The sequence below is a fragment of the Gavialis gangeticus genome, unplaced genomic scaffold, assembly GCF_001723915.1.
Source record: "Gavialis gangeticus isolate Ggan-Ray unplaced genomic scaffold, GavGan_comp1, whole genome shotgun sequence".
Taxonomy (NCBI): Eukaryota; Metazoa; Chordata; order Crocodylia; family Gavialidae; genus Gavialis; species Gavialis gangeticus.
The window spans coordinates 52,576,519-52,596,839 of record NW_017729025.1 but is presented as its reverse complement, the minus strand read 5'-3'; the positions used below and the strand labels follow the sequence as shown (position 1 = coordinate 52,596,839).

Sequence of the window (20,321 nt, the reverse complement as noted above, 5' to 3'; positions counted from 1 at the left end):
AAAAAAAAAAAAGGCCCCCCCAGCAGGTCAGAGGCAGCAATTAATGGGAGGTGGGGCTGTGCAGTTTGGTCTGGCCTGGCCAGGTGGGGGGAACCCCTCCCCAGCCTGTAGGACTCTCTCTAGCTGGATAGACCCATTTCCAGGGGGGTGGGCTCCATTCCCCTGCCTCCCCCCCTTCTTTTCGACCTGGCTGACAGGTGCAGGCAGGACACAGGTCAGGGAGCAGAGGCTTTGCTGCCTCAGTTTCATGATAGCTCAGGTTGGCCAGGGCAGAGGAGTGCTGGGGGAGGCTAACCCACCTGCCCTACAACATAACTTGAGACAGGAGGGGATCTGGAACACAAATTTGATAGGTTTGTCTAACCTAAACTGATTAAATCTGATACTACATCCATCCAGTTCTATCTTAAACTGGGTTCTACCATTTTGAAATTGGTCTGTGTGTCCTGAACTTCTGTTCTGTTACAGGTTTATACTAGTTTCCAGTCATTTTTACTGGTTTATGTGTAATTTCTGTACCTAGCCATTATGGCTTATTAGATAGTGTGCTTACAAATCTTAAGTTGGAGTCTGATGAGCTGTGGGACTGACCTTCTCTTTCTCTCTATCTCGCTCCCTCTTCTGTTGTCCCTACAGATCCTGCAAGCTCTTTGAGTGCCAAGTGGTGAATGATGGGCTGGAACATCTTCAGCACACCATGAAGATTGACTTTGCTTTTACTCTCTCAAGAGTTACGTGCTTTATGAGTTCACCACCACAACTGCTGCCTCGTTGCCATCGCTGTCAGGTTCACTGCCGCTTCTAGGAAACTGGAATTTGAGGATTGGCTTCCACCTCTGCCTTTACTCTCTCCTTAAATCAACCAGTTTCATCTTCGTGTTTTCTACTGAAACAAGAACACCTTCTGTGTTTTTTGCCATTCGCGAAAGTTCACCACCTGGAGAATTCTTTCCATATGCCCTCTCCTCCTTGGATAAAGGCCTCCGGATCCTAACGGATAGCTGAGATCTTTCCTTGGAGAGGTGAATTCTCCTTCTCAGTCACATCTGCACACACTCTCTCTCTCTGTATCTCCCTGTCTCTGATTTTCTCCTGCTTCTTTGGCATTTACTGGTTATACTGTTCGTTACTGGGATCCTCATCACCAGTGCTGTGGCTTTTATTTTTCTCACAGGGAAGATTATTGCAACAATGGGATTCACACTCCACTCTGTCTGCTTCACCCTGAAGGTGAGTTTACTGCTGGGATCCTTGCTGGGCCTCTGTCTGGGCCTGGAGTTCATGGGACTCCCAAACCAGTGGGCCCGTTACCTCCGCTGGGATGCCAGTACTAGGAGTGACTTGAGTTTCCAGTTCAAGACCAATGTCTCGGCTGGGCTGCTCCTCTACTTTGATGATGGTGGTGTCTGCGACTTCCTCTGCTTGTCCCTTGTTGATGGGCGCATCCAGCTTCGGTTCAGTGTGGACTGTGCTGAGACCACAGTCATCACAGACAAGCAGGTCAACGACAGCAATTGGCATTTCCTGATGGTCAGCCGCAACCACCTCCGGACGGTGCTAGTGCTGGATGGCGAAGCTAAACCTGGTGAGGTGCGCCCGCAGCGCCAGTATATGAACATTGTCAGTGACCTCTTCATGGGTGGTGTCCCATCAGACATCCGGCCTGCTGCCTTGACTCTTGACGGTGTCCTGAGTGAGCCCCCATTTCAAGGATTTATCCTGGACCTGAAGTACGGCAACTCAGAACCTCAGCTCCTGGGCAGCCATGGGGCTCGGCTGGACATGGAGGGGCTCTGTGCAGAGAACCCTTGTGAGAATGGTGGCACTTGCTTCCTCCTGGACAGTGAGCCTCACTGCGACTGCTCAGCCACTGGATATGTTGGCAAACTCTGCTCTGAAGGTAAGAGGGCACCTCCTTCCTTCCCGTCAGGTTTTTGCACAACTCCATGAATTGATTTGGCATTTGGAATGACTCTATTAAACCCAGTGTTCCTAGAAGAGCTAAGGTGCTCATCCAAACGCTAGGCATTCTTTCTGCCATTGGAAATGGCAAAGCTGGGGGGCATTTGTGATGTGAGGTGCCTGTCAGAGGGGACATAACATTCAGAGTGTGGGACAAATTATCAGCTCTAACTTGCTAATGGGGTTAGAGAAAATAAGTTAACAAGTACCTGTGCACTTGAGTTACGCTGGAGGTTGATTAAACACCAGACTTTCTGATTGGATATCATCTTTTTGTCCAATAAATCCAGTAGGTTCAGATGAATGCATTCAAATCTGACCTACTGATGCCATGGTCTTGCAAAAGTGAGGCAATCCTTGGTATGTCCCACTGCTACTTAGAAGAAGCCCCTTGCTCTGCCTGGATGAAGTTATTCCATTTTGGTTATTCCCAACACCTGGTTCAGATCATTTTGGGCCCATTGGAACAGCCCAAAAGGGATTTGAGGGTGTTACTGGACTTCCCATTTCCTATTCAAAATGGAATCTCAGGTGCCAAACACGTGAAACCCCATGATGAGACAAATGGCAGGGCATGTTTCTCAGTCTTCTCTTACAATGTCATGGTAACTGGCTTCTACCAGCAGGCCCTGCTGTTCAAGGTCTCCATATAGACAAGAGACTTGGATGGCCAATGAAAAGAACATCTCACTGAAGTGACATGCTGAGATGATTCCAACCCAAAATGGGGACTTGGGACATCTTAGGAATAAGCTGGCCAGAAATTCCACTCAACTCTGGGGAGCACCCCTGCCTTTTTCATCCACGTCCAGGAGTTTCTAGATGGTTACTCACCCAGAGCAGGGGAACCTTGCTCATTCTATACCAAGGATACACAACTCAAATGTTATTAAGGGCCACTTTCAAGATGCCCCTTTTTTGTAAGAGGTGGAGGGCTAGTACTAGTGGGATCCTCTGTAAGTGGATGTGAACCCCCAGCATGTTTGCTTGCAGGAAACTGGACCTCACATGCAGATGAAAATTAGCAAATCATTATGCAACGGGGACACAGGGCTTGTTACTTGCTTTTAAAATCCTTTTTCATGTAATAAAGGGGCCTAATAATGAATTAGGGTGAGCCACTGGGATTGCCCTGGCAGGCCATAGGCTGGAGATCCTTGCTGTTGAAGAGTGGGACTTGTGTAGGATGGGGTGATAAGCATACATCTGATCTAGGACATGATCCTCAGAGATTCTCAGTATCCCAAACTCCCACTGACTCTCCAGTTGTAAGGTGAAGCGTTCAGTATCATTCAGGACCAGTAATGAGAGAGGATCATTTGCTGAGCTTCAGCCTTAGATGATCTGAGACTGCAGACATTGCTTGATGCAAGTAAGCAGATCTGTAGTATTACTGCTGAATGTGTGGGCCTGTTACTTACAGAGCCAAAACACTTGTCAAAGGGAGCTTTGGGTAATAGAAGACTGCAAGATCCACACTTGAATTTGGCTTCTGAAAGCTAAAGAAAAGAGGCTCTTCCAAGTTCCTGAGCTAATGGATCAAGACTCCACAGGGAACTACTTAAGATATCAACAGCATATGGCTTTCAGCCTGTCTTGAAAAATTATATAAGCAAGTACGGCTCCTGCCCACTTGGGGGCAGTGTTAATAGCTCTGGCCAGGGGTTGGATGATGGAACTTCCACATGTCTTTGGAGGGGTGTGTGACATGCATCTTATGGGGCATATGGTACAGATTTCACAGACCAGACAACATGGTCGTTGCATGTAAAAACATGGCTCACCATTGCTGTTGGATTCCTGTAATGATGTCTTAATTTCCAACATGACCTACTCTTTATTCTGAAGAGAGAAATTTTATCTTTGGGATTTTTACATTTCCAAATCCTTGCTAACCATGGATTATTTGTTGAGATATGAGATGCTTGTTGTGCAGGAAACTTTCATCTTGGAGCCAACGTCAGAAATTGTCTTCACAGTCTCTACCTTATTTCTTCTCCTTTCTTGCTATTATGCCATGATGCATGCTTTTATTTATTTTAATTTTTTGTAAGTAACCTTGTTCTCTTCTTCCCTTGCCTCTTCTACCCTTCACTCGATCAGGCAGCAAAGCTGTAATCTAACAACTGCGACATCCATGTCGACTTTGTGTCATATGGTATCATCCTGTCAGCACTGCAGCCTCACTGCAGGCTAAGGGAAAGAGGAGAAAGGGAGAGGCAAAGTTTTAGCAAGCTGAAACAAGCAAACAAAAAGTGGCAAGAAAGCAGAGCAGTGGAACAAGTGAAATCTCCAGTCCTGTTTTACCTGGATTTTTTCCCCCAGCACAAAAAGTATTTTAAATGACCTAAATCTGGTAAAACTTCCATCCTTTACACTGGGACAGGGGTTACAGCCACTCTCTGTAGATTGCTCAGCTCTTGACCCCTTGCTTTTTTTTTTCCCCTAGAGAGTGTTTTGTTGCCAGCACTAACATTATCATTCTGGTTTATTTCCTTATCCTGCCCTGGGATCTTTACGGAAGTGTTGTTTAACATGAATAATTTATTCCTGATCTTCCTTGACTTTTTTTTTAAAGGAGATGTTTCCTTTTGAATGGACATCAGCAGCTCCTCTTTCATGGATCCTTAATTCATTTATACAATTTGTCGGCCCTTTAATTTGTGTGTGTATTTTCAGCCAGTCATCAGCGGAGTTGGCTCTTTCATTGGGAGCTGATGGGACCCAATTGATTAACTTCTGTTTTAATAGCTAAATGCAATATGTACTTTTTTAATAACGAGTTTTCTTGACAGGGTTTAGGCCATTACTCAGCTATTGATTGATACCTGTGTCTGCAGATGGTAAAACCACAACAAACTCATTTATCCTGTGGCCAGAAAAAGAAATAAAAAATAAATACTGAGTGGAACCTGCTGCCCATGAACTGTGGTGGAATGAAGCTCCATTTACAGTATTACAAATTATTTTAATGCAAAGTGCAGTTCCAGTTCCAGTGAACCTCAGCGCAGGGTGAAACGTTCTGTGATAAGGCAGAACTATAAATCTTCTGAAACATATGACCCAATGTTCAGAAAACCATGGGGGCATTCAGTGCCGAGTATGTGTGCACAATTATCAAGACCGCAGATGAGTGGCCTATTGGTTGTTTGTGTGTGCAATTTCTGTGGTGCGGTGGGTCAGGTATATGTGCAAATGTGTGCACAACTCTGAAAAGCTGGCCATTCAAAAGAACATAGGAATAGATAAATGGTGTGCTTTGGTTTGCTAAATCTGACAGTCCTCTGGACCACAAAAGGGTGCTCTCCTGAGTAGTTGTTAAACTGCAGATTGTGGGGCAATAGTGGCATCAGTCACGAAGCTGAAGTTAGAGCTCTACCCTTTTGCCCTCAGGTAAACAGTTCATTCTTTCTGGTATCAGCCTTTCAGTACTGGAATAACACACAGGTGTGTTTATACTCCAGAAAGTCCTTTCCTATAAGCATCTCTTTTGTGTTCTAAAAAAGGGGAGACCAAGGCACAGTGTAGCTGCCTAAATTGCCACACTGGTGCACTCAGCCAGTAGTGCCTGCCCAGTCAGGGTCACACTACAGACTCTCAACATATCAAGGTACAAATGTTCTCCTCTTCCACATCCATGCAGAGAGGACGGATTCCCTCATTTGCATCAGTCCAAGGGCACCCTCAAATGTATAAGCTGTTATTTGGGTCCCATATGTACTACAGACTTCACCCATATGCCAAGACCTCTTCCGGGCCCTGCAGGGGAAGGGGAAGGTGAGCAAAAGGTGTGCCTGGAAACTCCATCAGCTCACTTAGTGGCTGTGCAACCTTGAAGTCGATGCTATCACCAGCTTCACGAGGCAACACACTGAAGCCTGTGTGCTGCCTGCTGGGGCTGTTTCTAAACGAAGCCTGAATAGGGGCCTGATTGCGCCTCTTCCCTTGATTACAGAGCAAGATTTCCTGGTGATGCTGCCTGCTGAATGACAGAGGAGACTGTCGCTCTGTAATTATTATACTTTTAACTGCAGAGGGAACAGATTTTTGTATAGCCTGAGCTCCATTTAAAGGGGCAAGGTATTGCAGGGTTTATGTTCTTCCCATGTGCCCCACTGTGGTAGCACAGCCTTCCTGATCTGGCTAGTACCAACGAGAACTGCCTGGCTGTCTCCTGCAGGCACAACTTGCCCCTGCCAGCCACCCCAAATTTGCAGCACTAAGGGCTGGGTTGGTACATTGCCAGGAGCCTGATGGCTGCACTTAATTTGCATATACATTTACATACATTTGTAATCTAAAACAAATGAACATGACCATAATATTTGCTTCTACTTGCACATTCCCTGATAGATGAATATAAATTGCCAGTTGCGTGAATTCACCAGCAGTAAACAGCTGCAGAGTCTTTGCTTGGTTCTTGCCCTGAAGTGATAGGGGGAAGGTGGGCAGTACTTGGCTGCACTCTGAGCAGCCCAGATCTTTTCTCTCCAGTGCAAAACTCTAACGAATGAAACAGGTGGCAGTCCAAGAGTGTCAAGTAAACATGGAAAGATGAGTCCTATGGAGCTTCTGGAAAACCTAGGTGCCCCCTCAGCTTTTGGGCCAAAGGACACGGGGCTTAGGAGCAGGAAGAACACAGCTCCTGCTTTGGGTTTTTATGCTTCCTTATTTCTGCCACTCAGTCTCCCTTTTCCTTCTTTTACAACCTCCCCGGGGATTAAATTTCTTTGGCAAAATTTAAAAAAATAATGATAATAATTTTCCCATCATATTGTAGATTTTTGGTGCTGTGCCAGATGGGCACTAGAGAAATAAGATGTGTTAAGATATATTAATTAACGTTTCTAAAGTGCTTGGAAGCTCCAGAGTGCAGTGTAAGCACCATTTATTATTGTGAACAGTACATAGTAGTCAGGAGCTGGAGCCTGGGAGTTTCAATTTGGATACAACCTGTCCCTAAGTTTCTCCTTTAATTTGTTACATTATAATATCCTTTCCCCATGCACCACAAGTGAGGCATGGTGGCCAAATGCAGCCCTAGAATTAGAGTGGTGGTCGGCACAGAACATATTTGTCTGCTTTAATGTGGAAGAACAACAGGAAGACTACAAGCCCCACTGTGCAGAGCTCCACTGATTTAAATAGCCCTGACATGATGCTTACTGTCCTGTTTTATTCCTGTTACTGTCCTGTTTTATTCCTGGTCCACCCCCATGGACCAGCCCTATGTTACAGGGCTGCAGTCCTTTTCTGTTGGCTTGTAAGCTACCTGCAGCCCTTGAGCACTGGGAAAATTATGGACCTTGGTTGGGTAATATTTGGGTAACTACTGTACTGAAGCAAAACACTGATTATCAAATTTGGGTGAATGGCGTTAGCTAGAAGTTCCAGCCATTCCACAATGTGGTTCTGCCTCTTGGTGCAGAGGAAATCTGGGAGCTAGGAGATGGTGGACCTGGATTTAAAGGCAGAAAACTAATTTAGATTATGATGGAGGGGCTCAGAGACTGGAGCAGGTCACAGACAGGAAGGCGATAGGTCTGCGAAATAAGCAGGAAGGTAACAAAAGCTTCAAATTAATGCATCCCTTGATGTGAGCTTTGGTCAAATGCATGTCCAGTAGTAAAAGCTATTTTGATTTTATTTTCCAAACCTGTTCAGGCAGGGGTGGCAATAACCTGGGATGGATTCTCTGTAACCTGCCTGACCTATAGTCCCCAGAATGGCTCTTGGCTATTTTAACATAGGCTGAATAGAATCCAAGAGAACTCAGTTTATAAGGTGTCCAGACAGCTTGAGCCCCCAGCAGCCTGCCAGTAGATTGCCTTCTCATACCCTATCCCAGGGACTGCAGGTAGTGAGGCTCTGCATTTCCGTACTAGAAGTAACTAGTAATAATGGTCAAAGAAGGATGGGAAACCAGGAGATTCTGTTTCCTACTAAATTGTGAGGAGGGAAGGAGGAGCTATTTTCTGGGGAGAAAATGCATTTCTTATGTGTATTTGTTTTTTTTTAAGAAGCTGGCCTAAAGTCACTGTCACACCCCCTATGTTCTGGGCAGCTCTCTTTGGATTCATGTGAATTGTATGAAGAGCTGTGAATAAAGCCCTGAGCCACATGCTGTACAATGTAACCCTTTGCTTAATCCTTACCCAAAGATCCCTGTGTCCTAACTGTACTGCAGGGGGTAGTGGTTTTAAAGTCCTGGTCAGCAATATGGAAAGAGATCTTCCTAGGATTTTCTGGGGAGCGCTGGAAATCTGCACTCTATGATGAATGGAGTGGTAAAGCTGAAGGCTCACAAGGGAGAGGAAATGAAGGAGGAGCACATATATCCAGTGAACTGATGCTGACGAGAGAAGATGGCTACTGGCACTTCATCTCTGGGCTCTGACAGCTCCCTAGCCAGGGAGAAGGTGGTAATACATACAATGACATGTTACAATGGCCACTGTCTGGGCCAATCTGTTGATTCTGTTCTTCCTCTTCTCCTTTCGCACTGTCCATTCTTCTGGCTTCAATGAATAATAAAGTTTCTTTTTCCACCTCTGAAAAGTAAATGAGTTTTGTTGCTGTTCAGTGACAGCAATGTTAATCTGGGGTGTACGTTTGTTTTTCTCCCACAGTCCTTCATTGCAGACATTCACTCCTGTGCTAGGACCACTTTCATAGATGGAGCCTGGGAGAATGGGTGCAAGAGGGAGGAGTGGATTGGGACAACATGTTCTGGGTGTGGGTGCAAGACAAAAGGGTTACAGATGGGAGAAGGGGAACTTGTAACATTATGAGAAGAGCTGTTTTTGTTTCATGTATGACCCTCCCCTCTGCCTTACACAGATACCTCTCAGCATTAGCTAGCAGACCGCATGCTGGCTATGGTCCCATGCTGTGGCAAACAGGACAAAGACAGAAAGCACAGTGTCAACTTAGGGCTTTTTGGAGCTAATCAACAGGTAGCTGATAATGTCCCTCCATTCCTTCCTTGGAAAAAGTTGTTTAAGAAGAGCTTGAACTAATGAGAGCAGCTTTTGTTTTCTTAATGGGCTGATAAGCACCGAGTTAGGGGTGATAAACGCTGTGTTATCAACTCCCTGCTGGGAGGGGGTGAGGGGAGGCTCCCTAATCAGAGCATCCTGTGGGGGCCTGACCATTCCCCCTTTCCGCTCAGCACTTCGGAAGGGAAGGGAGGGCTGCTGTAGTGCCCCCCAGCTTCTAACCTGAGCCAGTTCAGGGATGTGCCTGCATTTCTGGAATGAAAAGGGAATGTCTATCCACCTCCAAACTGGTTCAAGCATTGCAGATTAGACTAACCTGAAAAGATTGGATCAATTCAGGCTCATGCATTTTGATTGTCTGTCCCTAGCCAAAATGTTTCCAGATCACTTTCTTTGTTGTGGTCCAAATGATTGCAGGAAGGGCAGTGCTATAGCAAGGAAGGTCCCTCTTGGTCAAGGGTGTCAAAAATACCACCCATGAGCTGGATCTCACCTACAGAGCTATGTTATCCAGCCTGTAGGGCTCCGGGAGGGGCCAGGAATTTCAAGGGTGATGTGGGGGCATGCCAACAAAAACCATGGTATGGAGTCAGTCCTTTTGGGGCTGTGTTTCAGCAATGATGAGGTGAGAAGCAATGGCTGCATGAATCCTGATGGCTTCCTTCCAACACATGCCCTGCTGCCAGAGGTGGGCCCAGATCTACCCCAGGGGGAGCCAAGTGAGTTTGATACCCCTGCTTTAAGTAGTTTCACATGGAGAATTGCAAAGCTGATTTCTGAGATCCTGAAGAGAAAGTGAAATTGGCCTTGTAATATTTCTCTTTCTGTTAGTTCTTAAAAAGGTCCCCCTCTTGCAGTTCACCTTTAGCATGAAGTATTAAGATTTAGTATATGTTATTTGTTGATCACTCATAGTGCTATTTATGACTATGCAGGAGAAATACCCTGCTATCAAGGATCTTACAGTCTGAGGGCTTGAATCCTTCTTGCTTTGCTCTAGGGAATAGATGGCGAAGTTGTATGGCTGCATAAAATGAGCAGGATTTGGCTTCATGTACTTGACAGTCTTTATAGGAATGGAAGAAGCAGTTCATTTGTGGCTGTAGAAATTTGAACTGGAGGTTAAAAACTAGCTTCAATCTGTAGTTGCTGTTGGCAGGCCCCAGACCTTGCTGGGCTGCTGCATATATTCAGAAACCTTTTTTAGACTCTAGTCTCCTGGGTGGGTTTTATTTCTTCTCAGTTTGTTGCCTCTGTACTTGAGAAAAATGACACCGTGTAAATTTTACAAACCTTCAATGTGTCTCCACAGATCTGTGCTTGCCTTTTCACTCTGTCCTACTCCTCCTACCCTCCCAGCTTGGCTTTTGGGCCTGAGGTTTCTCTCAGTGCCTTTTGCATCAAGTATTGCAAATGAAACCCTTGGGTTTTTGGGATCTTGGGTGAAAGGCTGGTGTTTGGAAGCAGCAGTGGCTAGTGAAAGGAAGACTGATATCAGCGATCTGTGAATTTCATAGCTCACTGGTATTTACAGCTAAATTCAATAAGCTCCTTTCTGGATGTGTTTGAAAACATATTGCTTATATTCCCTGAAGAAGCTAAAATGGAGAGAAAGTATATAGCTTATTTACTTAATAAATTGCTTAAAAAATACAGGTCTTGTGAGGAGGAAAGAAGATAAACTGAAAAGATGAAATCCAGGTGAAAAAAGAGCTCTGGACAGCAGCCAGAGTTTCACTGCTTTCTGCTCCTCTATCAACCTTTCCCCTTTCATAAATGGGCTTCTGCTTGTGAGGGCCTCAGAGTAACTTCAATGTTTAGGAAATGGGGTAAATAGAAGTAGGAGATCAAGTGAATCCTATGAGGCTTTTGATCTAGCTGGGGAACCCGCCTGAGTTAACTGCACAGAAGGTGGATTGCTGTGTACATTACTTTGGCTATTTAAAAAAACCAACACGTTGATCTATAAGGAAAACAAAAAATATAGGTTTGATGTATTGTGTAGCTGGATATATCCTGTGGAGCTATAGGATATATCCTGTGGAGCTGTAGTCTTGCCAGATCCAACAATTAAACTAAAGCTAGAGGTGGGTCTACATGTAGTCAAAAATGTGACTTCAGGTCTTGAAGATGAACACAAACTAGATTTAAACTAGCGGGCTCAAGTACCGCTAGTTGTGTGCACATGGTGCATGGAACATGGACTAAGCATTTATGGCAGTTTCTCAGGGGTGTTTGGTTGTCCATACTGAGCCCCATGCTCCTCTGGTTATGAAGTTATGCCTGGTATGTAGGCATATTTATGGTCTGGAATTAGATGGAAGACCTCCAAGGAAAACACAGGGTGCTGAAAGAAGCGATTAGGGTGATGCTATAGCTGGTGCTATTTTCCACAGCTTTCCCAGTGGTGTCGGCATTCAGAGGCTGTTGTATAAAGTGGTTTGGACTCACTTGAGTTGAAAGAATCTATAGAAATAAGATATATTGGATTTTATTATATTGTTCTTACTTGAGCTCTGTAACATTTGCTAGAATTGCATGCCTTACATTCATGCATATTTGTAGGCATATTTTCCGTGACTGTACCATCTGGTAGACTGCTCAGGTGAGAGAGGTATGAAGCAATACGCTTATCAGCTAAGATGCATGGAATTAAAGCTGGTTGGAAATTTTCCATCAACATGTTTTCTTGAAGAGAAGCACTGCTTTTTCTGGAATCAAAATGTTTAGAAGAATGTGTTGGTTTAAGTAGAGGCTCTCATGAGAGGAAAAAATTGAAATGAAAGAACTAATACTTTGGATTGGAATGCACACATTGTATAAGAAGGGGTTAACAAAAGTGCACTGACTCGGCAGCTCTGTCCTGCTATACCATACAGTGGATGTCAGGCCTGGAGGATGGAGGCAAATGGAAAGAATCTAGCTCAGTTAGGGTGTGACCATGCAGGGGAAGGGCAGTAGATTTCTAGATCTCAAGTAGTGAGAAAAGCCTGGCCTGGAGCTACAGAGCTGAGTCAGACTGCTTCCCATCAGAAACTCCCTGAAGTTGGCCTGAAGCTGGTTTATCATTTGAGTTCACTTGCAGTGCCTGGTTTTTAGGTGCTGAGAGAGGTTGTTTCCTTTCAAGTAAACTAGTCTGAAGCAGGGAGCCTAGGTGAGTCTTAATGAAAGGAGACACCTAAACCTTGGGTAGGTGCAGGAGCTAGGTCAAATGAAGGACTGGGACAATGGATCATCTTTTGGGGTTCATTATATTTGTTTTGGAGATTTGGTAGCCCTGAGGCGGTGAAACCTTGGTGTGACTTACCCAGGGGGCTAAGAGACCCCCCAGCACCAGGCCAGGTCAGAGGTGGCTGCTAACCCCTGACAACTAAGGCAGGGAAGGAACACCACAACAAGTCACGAGGAGGCTCTGAGGATGCCAACCACTGCTACAGTTTTATTATTTTTAATTTTTATTTTTTAAATAATTACCTTGTAAAAGCCTCTACATGAACACTTAGTGGCATATACTTGTTTTATGTATATGTGAAGGAGAAGGAAGAGAATTAATCCTTTTAATATAACCTATATATTAACACACTTACGGTGTCTGGAACACGCTTCTGTGACCACCTTCCTTCTGCCAGAGCGATGACGGAAGGTATTGTGGAACAAGTCCTCATTCAGAGATAAGTAAATGTGGAATATTGAGGTCCAGAAGAAATGAATGAGCTGGAAGTGTAGAATGGAATTAATGGAGAAAGGTAACTATCTGTATTAGTTTGAAGTCAAACAAAGGCAAGGTAGTTTTGTGCCTTTATAGACTAACTGAATAAGAGATGTATATCATAAGCTTTTATAAGCAGAGAGCTTACTTCATCAGATACTGTGCTTATGAAAGCTTATGTTACGCATCTCTGATTTAGTAAGTCTGTAAGGTTCAAATCTACCCTGTCGTCTTGATAAAATTAATAGAAATTTCTAGGTGGAGGTTGTCTTTGTTAGGGGTGGGTGTAATGAAGGAGGTGGTTGCGTTGTACGTAAGGAAGAATGAGTCTGCCTTCTGGAACCTGGGGTAAATAACTCAAGAGTCTTTTCTTCTTTTGGATTTCCACTGCTTTATCAGTCAGCTGTCCTGCCTTGTGATTTTATTTCTGTGGATAGCAGTGACCCTATCTGGGGAGGTGGAAAGGTGAGATGGTCCAACTGTTTGTATGATATTCACTTAGTCAGTGGCTGTACCTGGGTAGAAGAAGACCACTGTTAGTCCCCTGCCTCTTGGTAGATCTTTGATATGTCTCTGATTTTGCAGTAATACTTAAAGCTAACTAGTTACAGACCATATGCACTGCAGAATAACCACAGAAGCCTGAGACGTTTGGATTGTATGTTAGCAGTTGGCATTTGTTTTTTCAGTATATTCTCAATCAGCTCATACTATAGTTGAACAGAAGAAAGGCCTATGTGGGCATGTGTGGGGATTTAGCAATTATCTTTCTGGATAGGGACTGTTCTGCGAAACTCAGCTTATCCAGGCTGAGAATTTAGGCTGAATGAACAAGGGTCTTTTTATTAAAATCATTTTAGAGCTCCAGTAGTCTGGCATGACAGCCACTCTTGAACTTTGGTACCTGTTCTCCATCACTACAGCAGCCACTGAGGAGTTTTCAGAGTACCCTGAGGCATAGTTGAAGGTAACTACCCCACAGCTCTAAATAACAGCTCCTCTGTCTCCTGAGAACAATTGGCTGTGATTTCAGACCTCCTTTGTCAGTGGTGTTTAATTATAGCCATGCTACCACTCACAGTTGAGGTCACTCTTCTATTGTATGTCTATTTAATGCTCCCTTCTGGCTTTAAAACTGTGAATCTATATGTCACTATTTTTGAGCATTGTCTCTAATGTTAATCTTTTTGGCTGGAATTCCTTACACTTCTTCTTGGTTATTGACCTGAATATGGACCTTCACTTGTTGAAGGTCCAAATAAAATCAGTTGTGCTGTTTTTGAAGTGTCAGTGTGATGATGGGGTGAGAAGGAAGGGAATGCATGTTTCACCCCTTCTCATTTCCAACCCCACTCTTGCCATGTTTATTGTCCTTGGTGAGCCCTGGCTGGTGTGCTGCTCTTGAGTGGGTGGAGTATTTTAACAACTAAAGGTGGTGTAGCACCATGCACTGTATGTTTGTCATTTTCATATTAACTTTTAATGTGGATTTTGATGTTCGTGAATTGTCCTTGATTGACTCTGGAGATGGTAATCCACTCTGTTTCCTCAGAATGGCTGCTGCTATGAGCACAAGCTTTTCTTCTTCCCCACCCATATGGGCCTTTTGCATCTACCTCACTCAAAATGAGGATATGTGGCAGAAAATAGCCCTTAGTGAGGTATACATGCATTGTAAAATCTAGATAGAGTGCAATCGAAAAGTCACTCCAAATACGTGGGTAACAATATATATGCATGTCTATTATACATCTAAAACCACTGAACATTCAGATAACTCTCCAAAGGGCCTGGTTGAAGATTTGATTAAATATATCATAATCACATTAAAATAAACTTGGTAGGCCAAATGCTGCTGTCTGCATTCAGGCAAAACTTTCTCTGATGTCAACTAGAAGTCTGTCTAAGATAGTGGTGGGCAATTATTTTGGCTAGAGAGCCACATAATGAGTTTTGGTGAGCTGTTGAGTGCTGCAAGGGTAGACTCTAGAGGTGAATAATATTAGAGCTTCTGAATTACTTTTGAAAATTTTATTTCAAGTTCCATTTTGAAAAGTGACTGAGGCATTATGGGGTTGAAGTCTCATTGAAAGATGGTGGGACTAGGTGCTAGGTTTCTTAGGTGCTTTTAGCTAATTAATCCTTACAAAACAATTATTCCAATGGTATTTACTGTGAGGCATGGACTAGGAAGTATATCCCTAGTGTGAGATCCTTACATTCCTGTGTGAGATCTTTCACCTGGCTATCTCTATTTGGAACTGTAATATTATAAAAGCCTAAATCTGTCTGTCTGTCTGTCTGTAACGCTTTATTTATGCGCTGATTAGCTGACAAACAGCCAATCAGAGTACGAACAAGGGTTTGAACAGGAGCTGGCTGCAGTGGAGTGCTGCCATGATGGCTGGGACACAGGGGATGGGGTGGTGGAGCGAGGCCAGCTGCGCCCTGGAGGTGGCAGCAACAGAGCAGAGCGCTGGCCATGCCCCCCCCACCCTGCTCCCTGCAGGTGGCAGTGATGGAGTGGAGAGGGGATTGGGCCTTACTCCTTGCAAGTGGCAGCAGCGGCGGTGCAGAGGGGAGCAGGCTCGGGACACCATGGGGGTGGAGGGGTGGGGCAAGTCTACTGGCTGTAGCCTCGGCCTGTCCTTCTCCCTTTCTGTCATCACCACCTGCAGGGCCTGATGCAGGACGACGCAGTGGCAGTGGGGGGACGACTGGGCCTGACACGGGTTGGGGAAATAGCGGGCACGCCGCAGTGGCGGCAGCAGCAGTGGGAGGAGGGAAGGGGAGGAGTGGACTCGGGCCTGATGTGGGGGGGAGGAGGACCGAGCCTGAGCCAAGGGAGAAGCCAGCCTGCCATGGTGGTGGTGGGGAAACTGCCAGCCTGGCCTGATGCAGCAGTGGCTTGGGGGAGGGGAGGAGTGAGCCTCCTCTCCCCCTCGGGCTCAGGCCTGGGCCCACTCCTCCTCTACCTGTCCCTCCCTCTCATTGGCTCCAAGCCCACTCCTCCAGTTCCCCCGCCGGGTTGGCCTGGGCCAGCTTGTCCCCACCCTCAGGCCCGGTCCTCCCCTGCATTGGGCTTGGGCCCACTCCTCCCCTTCCCCCGCCATGGTGGCGGGGAGCACGGGAGAGGGCCTGGACCCAGAGCAGCAGGAGGTAAAAGGGGAGCGGGCCTGGTCGGGGCGGGGAGGGGCCCACGGGGCTCCATCCCTGCATGCTCCCCACTCCCATTATTCCTGATGGGCAACTGGCTAGTCATTTTAATAATATAATAGTGCAGTAAACAAACTGTGATTTAGATCTTGCTTTTTAAAAAACTTAAAAAGAAATGTAATAGTGAAAAACTATCTTAATGCAATGTTAAGGTTGAGATTCCAAAATTAAATATGGTACCTGCTACAATCAAAATGCTACACTGTCAGCTCATCTGTGCCTGAGGCTTTCTACACTTAACAAGTGTAGGATAATGGAATAAGAAAGCTGAAGTTCTGTCAGGTTAATGGCAAATTGTACTTGCACGTGAGACATTTCTTCTGAGTATTTCTAAGTACCTACCAAATCAGCCAGGTTTCCCCATCACTCCACCACACCGTGAGATTCATGTTGTCTCCATTTTACAGATAGAGAAACTGAGACAGAGAGGGTAAGTGAGTTATTCAGGGCACAGGACCAGAAGCTGTTAAGTATGGGATTAGAGCACAGAAACCCTATTTTCTAATTCTGTGCATTTAGCAGATATATACTCCAACCTTGCCTGAGGATACTAGAAAGGCAGCAGGAAATTGTGGATTTACACTGGATATGCAGCTGAACAGTACGTTTCAAGCTACTAAAGATGCCTGTAAAATTTAAAAAGGACTGAGGAAAACACCAACCCATTTTGTTTTTTCCTTCTGTGACAGGAGTATCAATATTGGAGCCTTTCTGGGAGTGGCTCCGCCCTCCTGTAATGGGCCAACTGCCTGCTTACTCACCTGCCATGCCTTGATTTTACTTGATTAGAAGATGGTTGTAATCAGCAGGAGGCTACCTATTTTTCCACACCCCAGTGACAGGGGGCGCTACCTGCGGCTCCTTTTCCTCCCCTACACCGCAGCCCAAGCCTCACAGATGGAGTTGACGTGGTTTGACCTGGGCCTTGTTTTCTGGCCCTCCTTTTTACTCCCGGGGCTCCTCACTGCCCCCTCTCTCTCTCTCACTCCGGGGCTCCTCGCTGGCCCCCCCTAGCTCCGGGGCTCCTCGCTGGCCCCTTCTCTCTCTCGGGGCCAGGAGGCCCCACACTACCATGGAGCTCCTATAAGGCCTCCTCCACCCCTAATAGCCTCGCCCGGTCCTCCGGTCAAAACAGTAAACATAAAACATAAAGCCCCTGGGCTGCAACGTAAAAACTAGACCATCCGGTCAAACAAAAATCTACTCCCTACTAGAGAGCGAGGGAAGAAGGGCTCCACCAACCTCAGCAGTGACCAGGGGATGCTCTCATGGCCAGAGTCCTCCCCTCTGTCTGTCCAAGCTGAGTCCCTACTCCCACAGCTGCTGGAGAGGGACTGCCCTCCTGGCCTCCTACCTGGGCTTAAGAAGGGATAAGCCCTGCCCCTTCCTGGTCAGCTGGTTTTACCAGTTGCCCCGGCAACCAGCACCTGTGCAGCCCTGGTGACTGGCAGCTGAGCCTCCCCCTTTCTGCCACTAGGGGTCTCCCCAGAGCAGTCTCCGCTCTCAGGCGCAGGGCACCTGAGTGCACTGCGACACCTTCATTATGGAATTGTCTTTGTCCAAGAACTTCTGGCTTATGTACCTATTGTCCCAATAAACCCATGGCCTGAAGCCACTTTGGCTAAGCAGATGGCTCCCTAGGTACTACCAATATGTTGTATTTTCTAGATCAGTGGTTTTTAGCCTTTTTAGACTCAGGGTACCCCTTGTTAGGCTCAACACACCCCTTGAAAGATGCCAGCTCTTAGCTTTCACTCTTCTTTTCTTTTTACTACATAGTAATTCTTCTGTTGCAAAAAACTCAGAAAGACACAGTAGGTCAGAATGTATTTGACACCAAGGATTCTTATTTGAAATCTCTGGATTTGTTTTGTGAATCATGTGTAGGTGTTTCTGCACCTAACCGTGGTAATATTACATGGCACCCCAGCGGACCATGGCATCCTGGTTGAGAATCACTGCTCTAACTTGTGTATGGTGGGTTCACTTATTTGGTCTGTGTGAGAACATTATCAGCAAGGGAAAAAAGGTTCCTAACTAGAACTTCCTGCTATTTTTCCATCCCTAGTTTATACCTTCCCCGCACCTTTTCACAACAGGAAGGAGAAAATCCAGTTGCTTGAATGATTCTGCTATAAATTTTCATATTTGCTCTAAAAATAGCAAACTGAAGAATTAATTCCATGCATTTGAATACTTTACTGAGCATTCCCTCAGGATGGAATTTAATAACCCAGTCTCTCCCTTAGCACTGAGAGCAAGTGCATCAGGGGTCTTGCTGCTTTCCCCTACCTGCATGTCTGCATTGGCTCAGGGTTCCCTTAATATCAACATCCCTTCCTACTTAGGATTTGTTTTTAGTGTATACAATTCTTATTGGAGAAGTAGCTTCAAGCCTGTGCCTCTCAAACGAACCATTAAAGGCAGGACCTTGTCATGTTGGGCTCTAGCTAAGTTTTGATGTGACTCTGTATAAGGCTGGTTATATACAAAGGTGACATAAGAGCTTTTAACTCTTATAAGTGTTGCCTCTCAGAGGGACCATTCAGGTGATTCTGCAGGCCGGTGAAAACTAGGGAAGGAAAGAACAGAACTGGAATAGCAGGTGGCACTCTGGGTTAAGACGGGAAGGGCTGTGCAGGGGGTCTGGGACTGTGGCAGAAGGAAGTAATGCTAGTCAGGATCTGAGTACATTGGCAGAGCTGTTTGATGTCCTAACACTTTGATAAATACTAGGACCATGGCCCCTTGAAAAATAAATTTACATATCTTTCTTTAAATGTTTCTGTAGGCCCTTCAGAGTTGTACAAACAGTCAAATTGCACCTAAGTCCTTGTGACATGACTCTGCTCTAGAATTTAAACACAATGAGCAGATATTGTAGCTGCTTAGAAGCGACCCTTCCCTCAGTCTAATTGTTCTATCCTTGCATGACCCTGGCCCTGTAGAAGTAAGAAACAAAGGAGGGTGATCTTATGGTTGTAATGCTCCTTGTTTCCTCCTGACCCTGGCCCTAATGTGGTAGGAAGGGGAGGTGGAGCAGGAAGATGACAGATGATGCAACGAGAAAGCAGAACTGTCAAAACAATCTCGGCTGGCAGAAGGAAGAGTCTCCTGCTTCTGACTGCCAAGGCTGGCATTCGTGTGCCGGCATTGGGAAGTGAAGCAGTCTCTCAGAGCCAGAGCTTCAGGAACCAGAAGTGGGGAGGGGTTGAAGGGAAGGGGATAGGTGTATCAAGCAAAACACAAAAATAGGGGAGGGAGAACTTGTCTTCTGAACACTGTGTGTCATCTTGTAGTATACTAATTGGCTGGCTAGTAACGCACCCTCTCAGAAGGCAGCTGTAACCTCAACTAATTGAAATACTAGGAATTAGTTAAAGGGGCACCTACTGGCATAAATGTCTGATCCCTCCTTCCTTTAGTTTTTGAATCCTTTGCTGGAACTGGTCATTAGACATTAAGGAGGCTCTCCTCACATGCAGCCTTCTTCATATGTCTCAGCAACGTGCTTAGAAATAAAGGCAATTCACCATCAATGCAGGTGTTTCTCTTTTCCTCTCCTCTCCTCTCCTCTTAGAATTGGTCTTTAGGACTGAAGTCTTCAAGTTGTTCTTTGAATGTGTGTCAGGGTGGGTCCCATTATAGGTTCACATGCACCCGTGCATGCAATGTCAGAAGTTTATTTGAATATCAGTGCCCATTGGGATTATGCATATACCTTGTACCTTTTTGTGCACTCATTAAAGGGTCAGAGCAGGAGGTTGTGATCTACCCCTACTCCCTTCTTACTGTCTAGAGCAGAGCTATTCAACAGGTGCCCTGTGGGCCTCCAGCAGCCCATGAGTGGTTATATTGCAGCTTCCACACTCCCACGCAGCCACTCTTTCCCCATTGCTCTGGTGCAGTGGGACACAGCCTGCAGTACTGGGTTCAGTAACATAATTGAGGGGGGAAAATGGGGTCAGCATCCCTGGATACTGCCCTTGTGGAGGGGCACAAAAATAGGGGCGACCACAGTGGCATCTGATTGCATGGTTGTGATCAGCACTATGGTAGCCAGTGCTTCCCCAAGTGATGTGCCGCTGCCTCAGGTGCAGAGCTACACTTCCATGCCTTTGTATGGGAGAACCCATATCATGGGGTGGCTGAGAGTAGCAATGCAGCTGGGGAATCCCACAACTGGGGAGCTTAGGGTGAGGTGAGTTGCCTAAGTATGTGGTACAGTGCGGGGTTGGGATGGGGTGGGGGCATGTCCTCATGAGCACACACGTATGCTTTGCAGTGCCTCAAAGGCTTTTGAGATGCAGCAAAATGCACCCTGTGAACATGATGTGGTTCTCCATGCTGCATACTTGCAGTGTGGAGCAAAATTTAGATACCGGGAAATTCCAGCATTAAAAAAAAGTGTGCCAAAAAAAAATGCAGTGCAGGGC

The 20,321-nt window shown here is 45.7% G+C and overlaps 1 protein-coding gene across 9 annotated transcripts in view; it reads left to right on the top strand.

Moving 5' to 3' along the window:
• NRXN3 (neurexin 3) overlaps window positions 1–20,321 on the top strand; it is a 1,732,637-nt gene that overhangs the window by 78,975 nt on the left and 1,633,341 nt on the right. For all 9 annotated transcript variants that reach the window (XM_019518706.1, XM_019518711.1, XM_019518705.1 and 6 more), the window contains exon 2: window positions 637–1,900. In XM_019518706.1, the coding sequence (XP_019374251.1) occupies window positions 1,192–1,900 (709 nt within the window). In that variant the 5' untranslated portion in view covers window positions 637–1,191. The remainder of the gene's footprint in view (window positions 1–636; window positions 1,901–20,321) is intronic.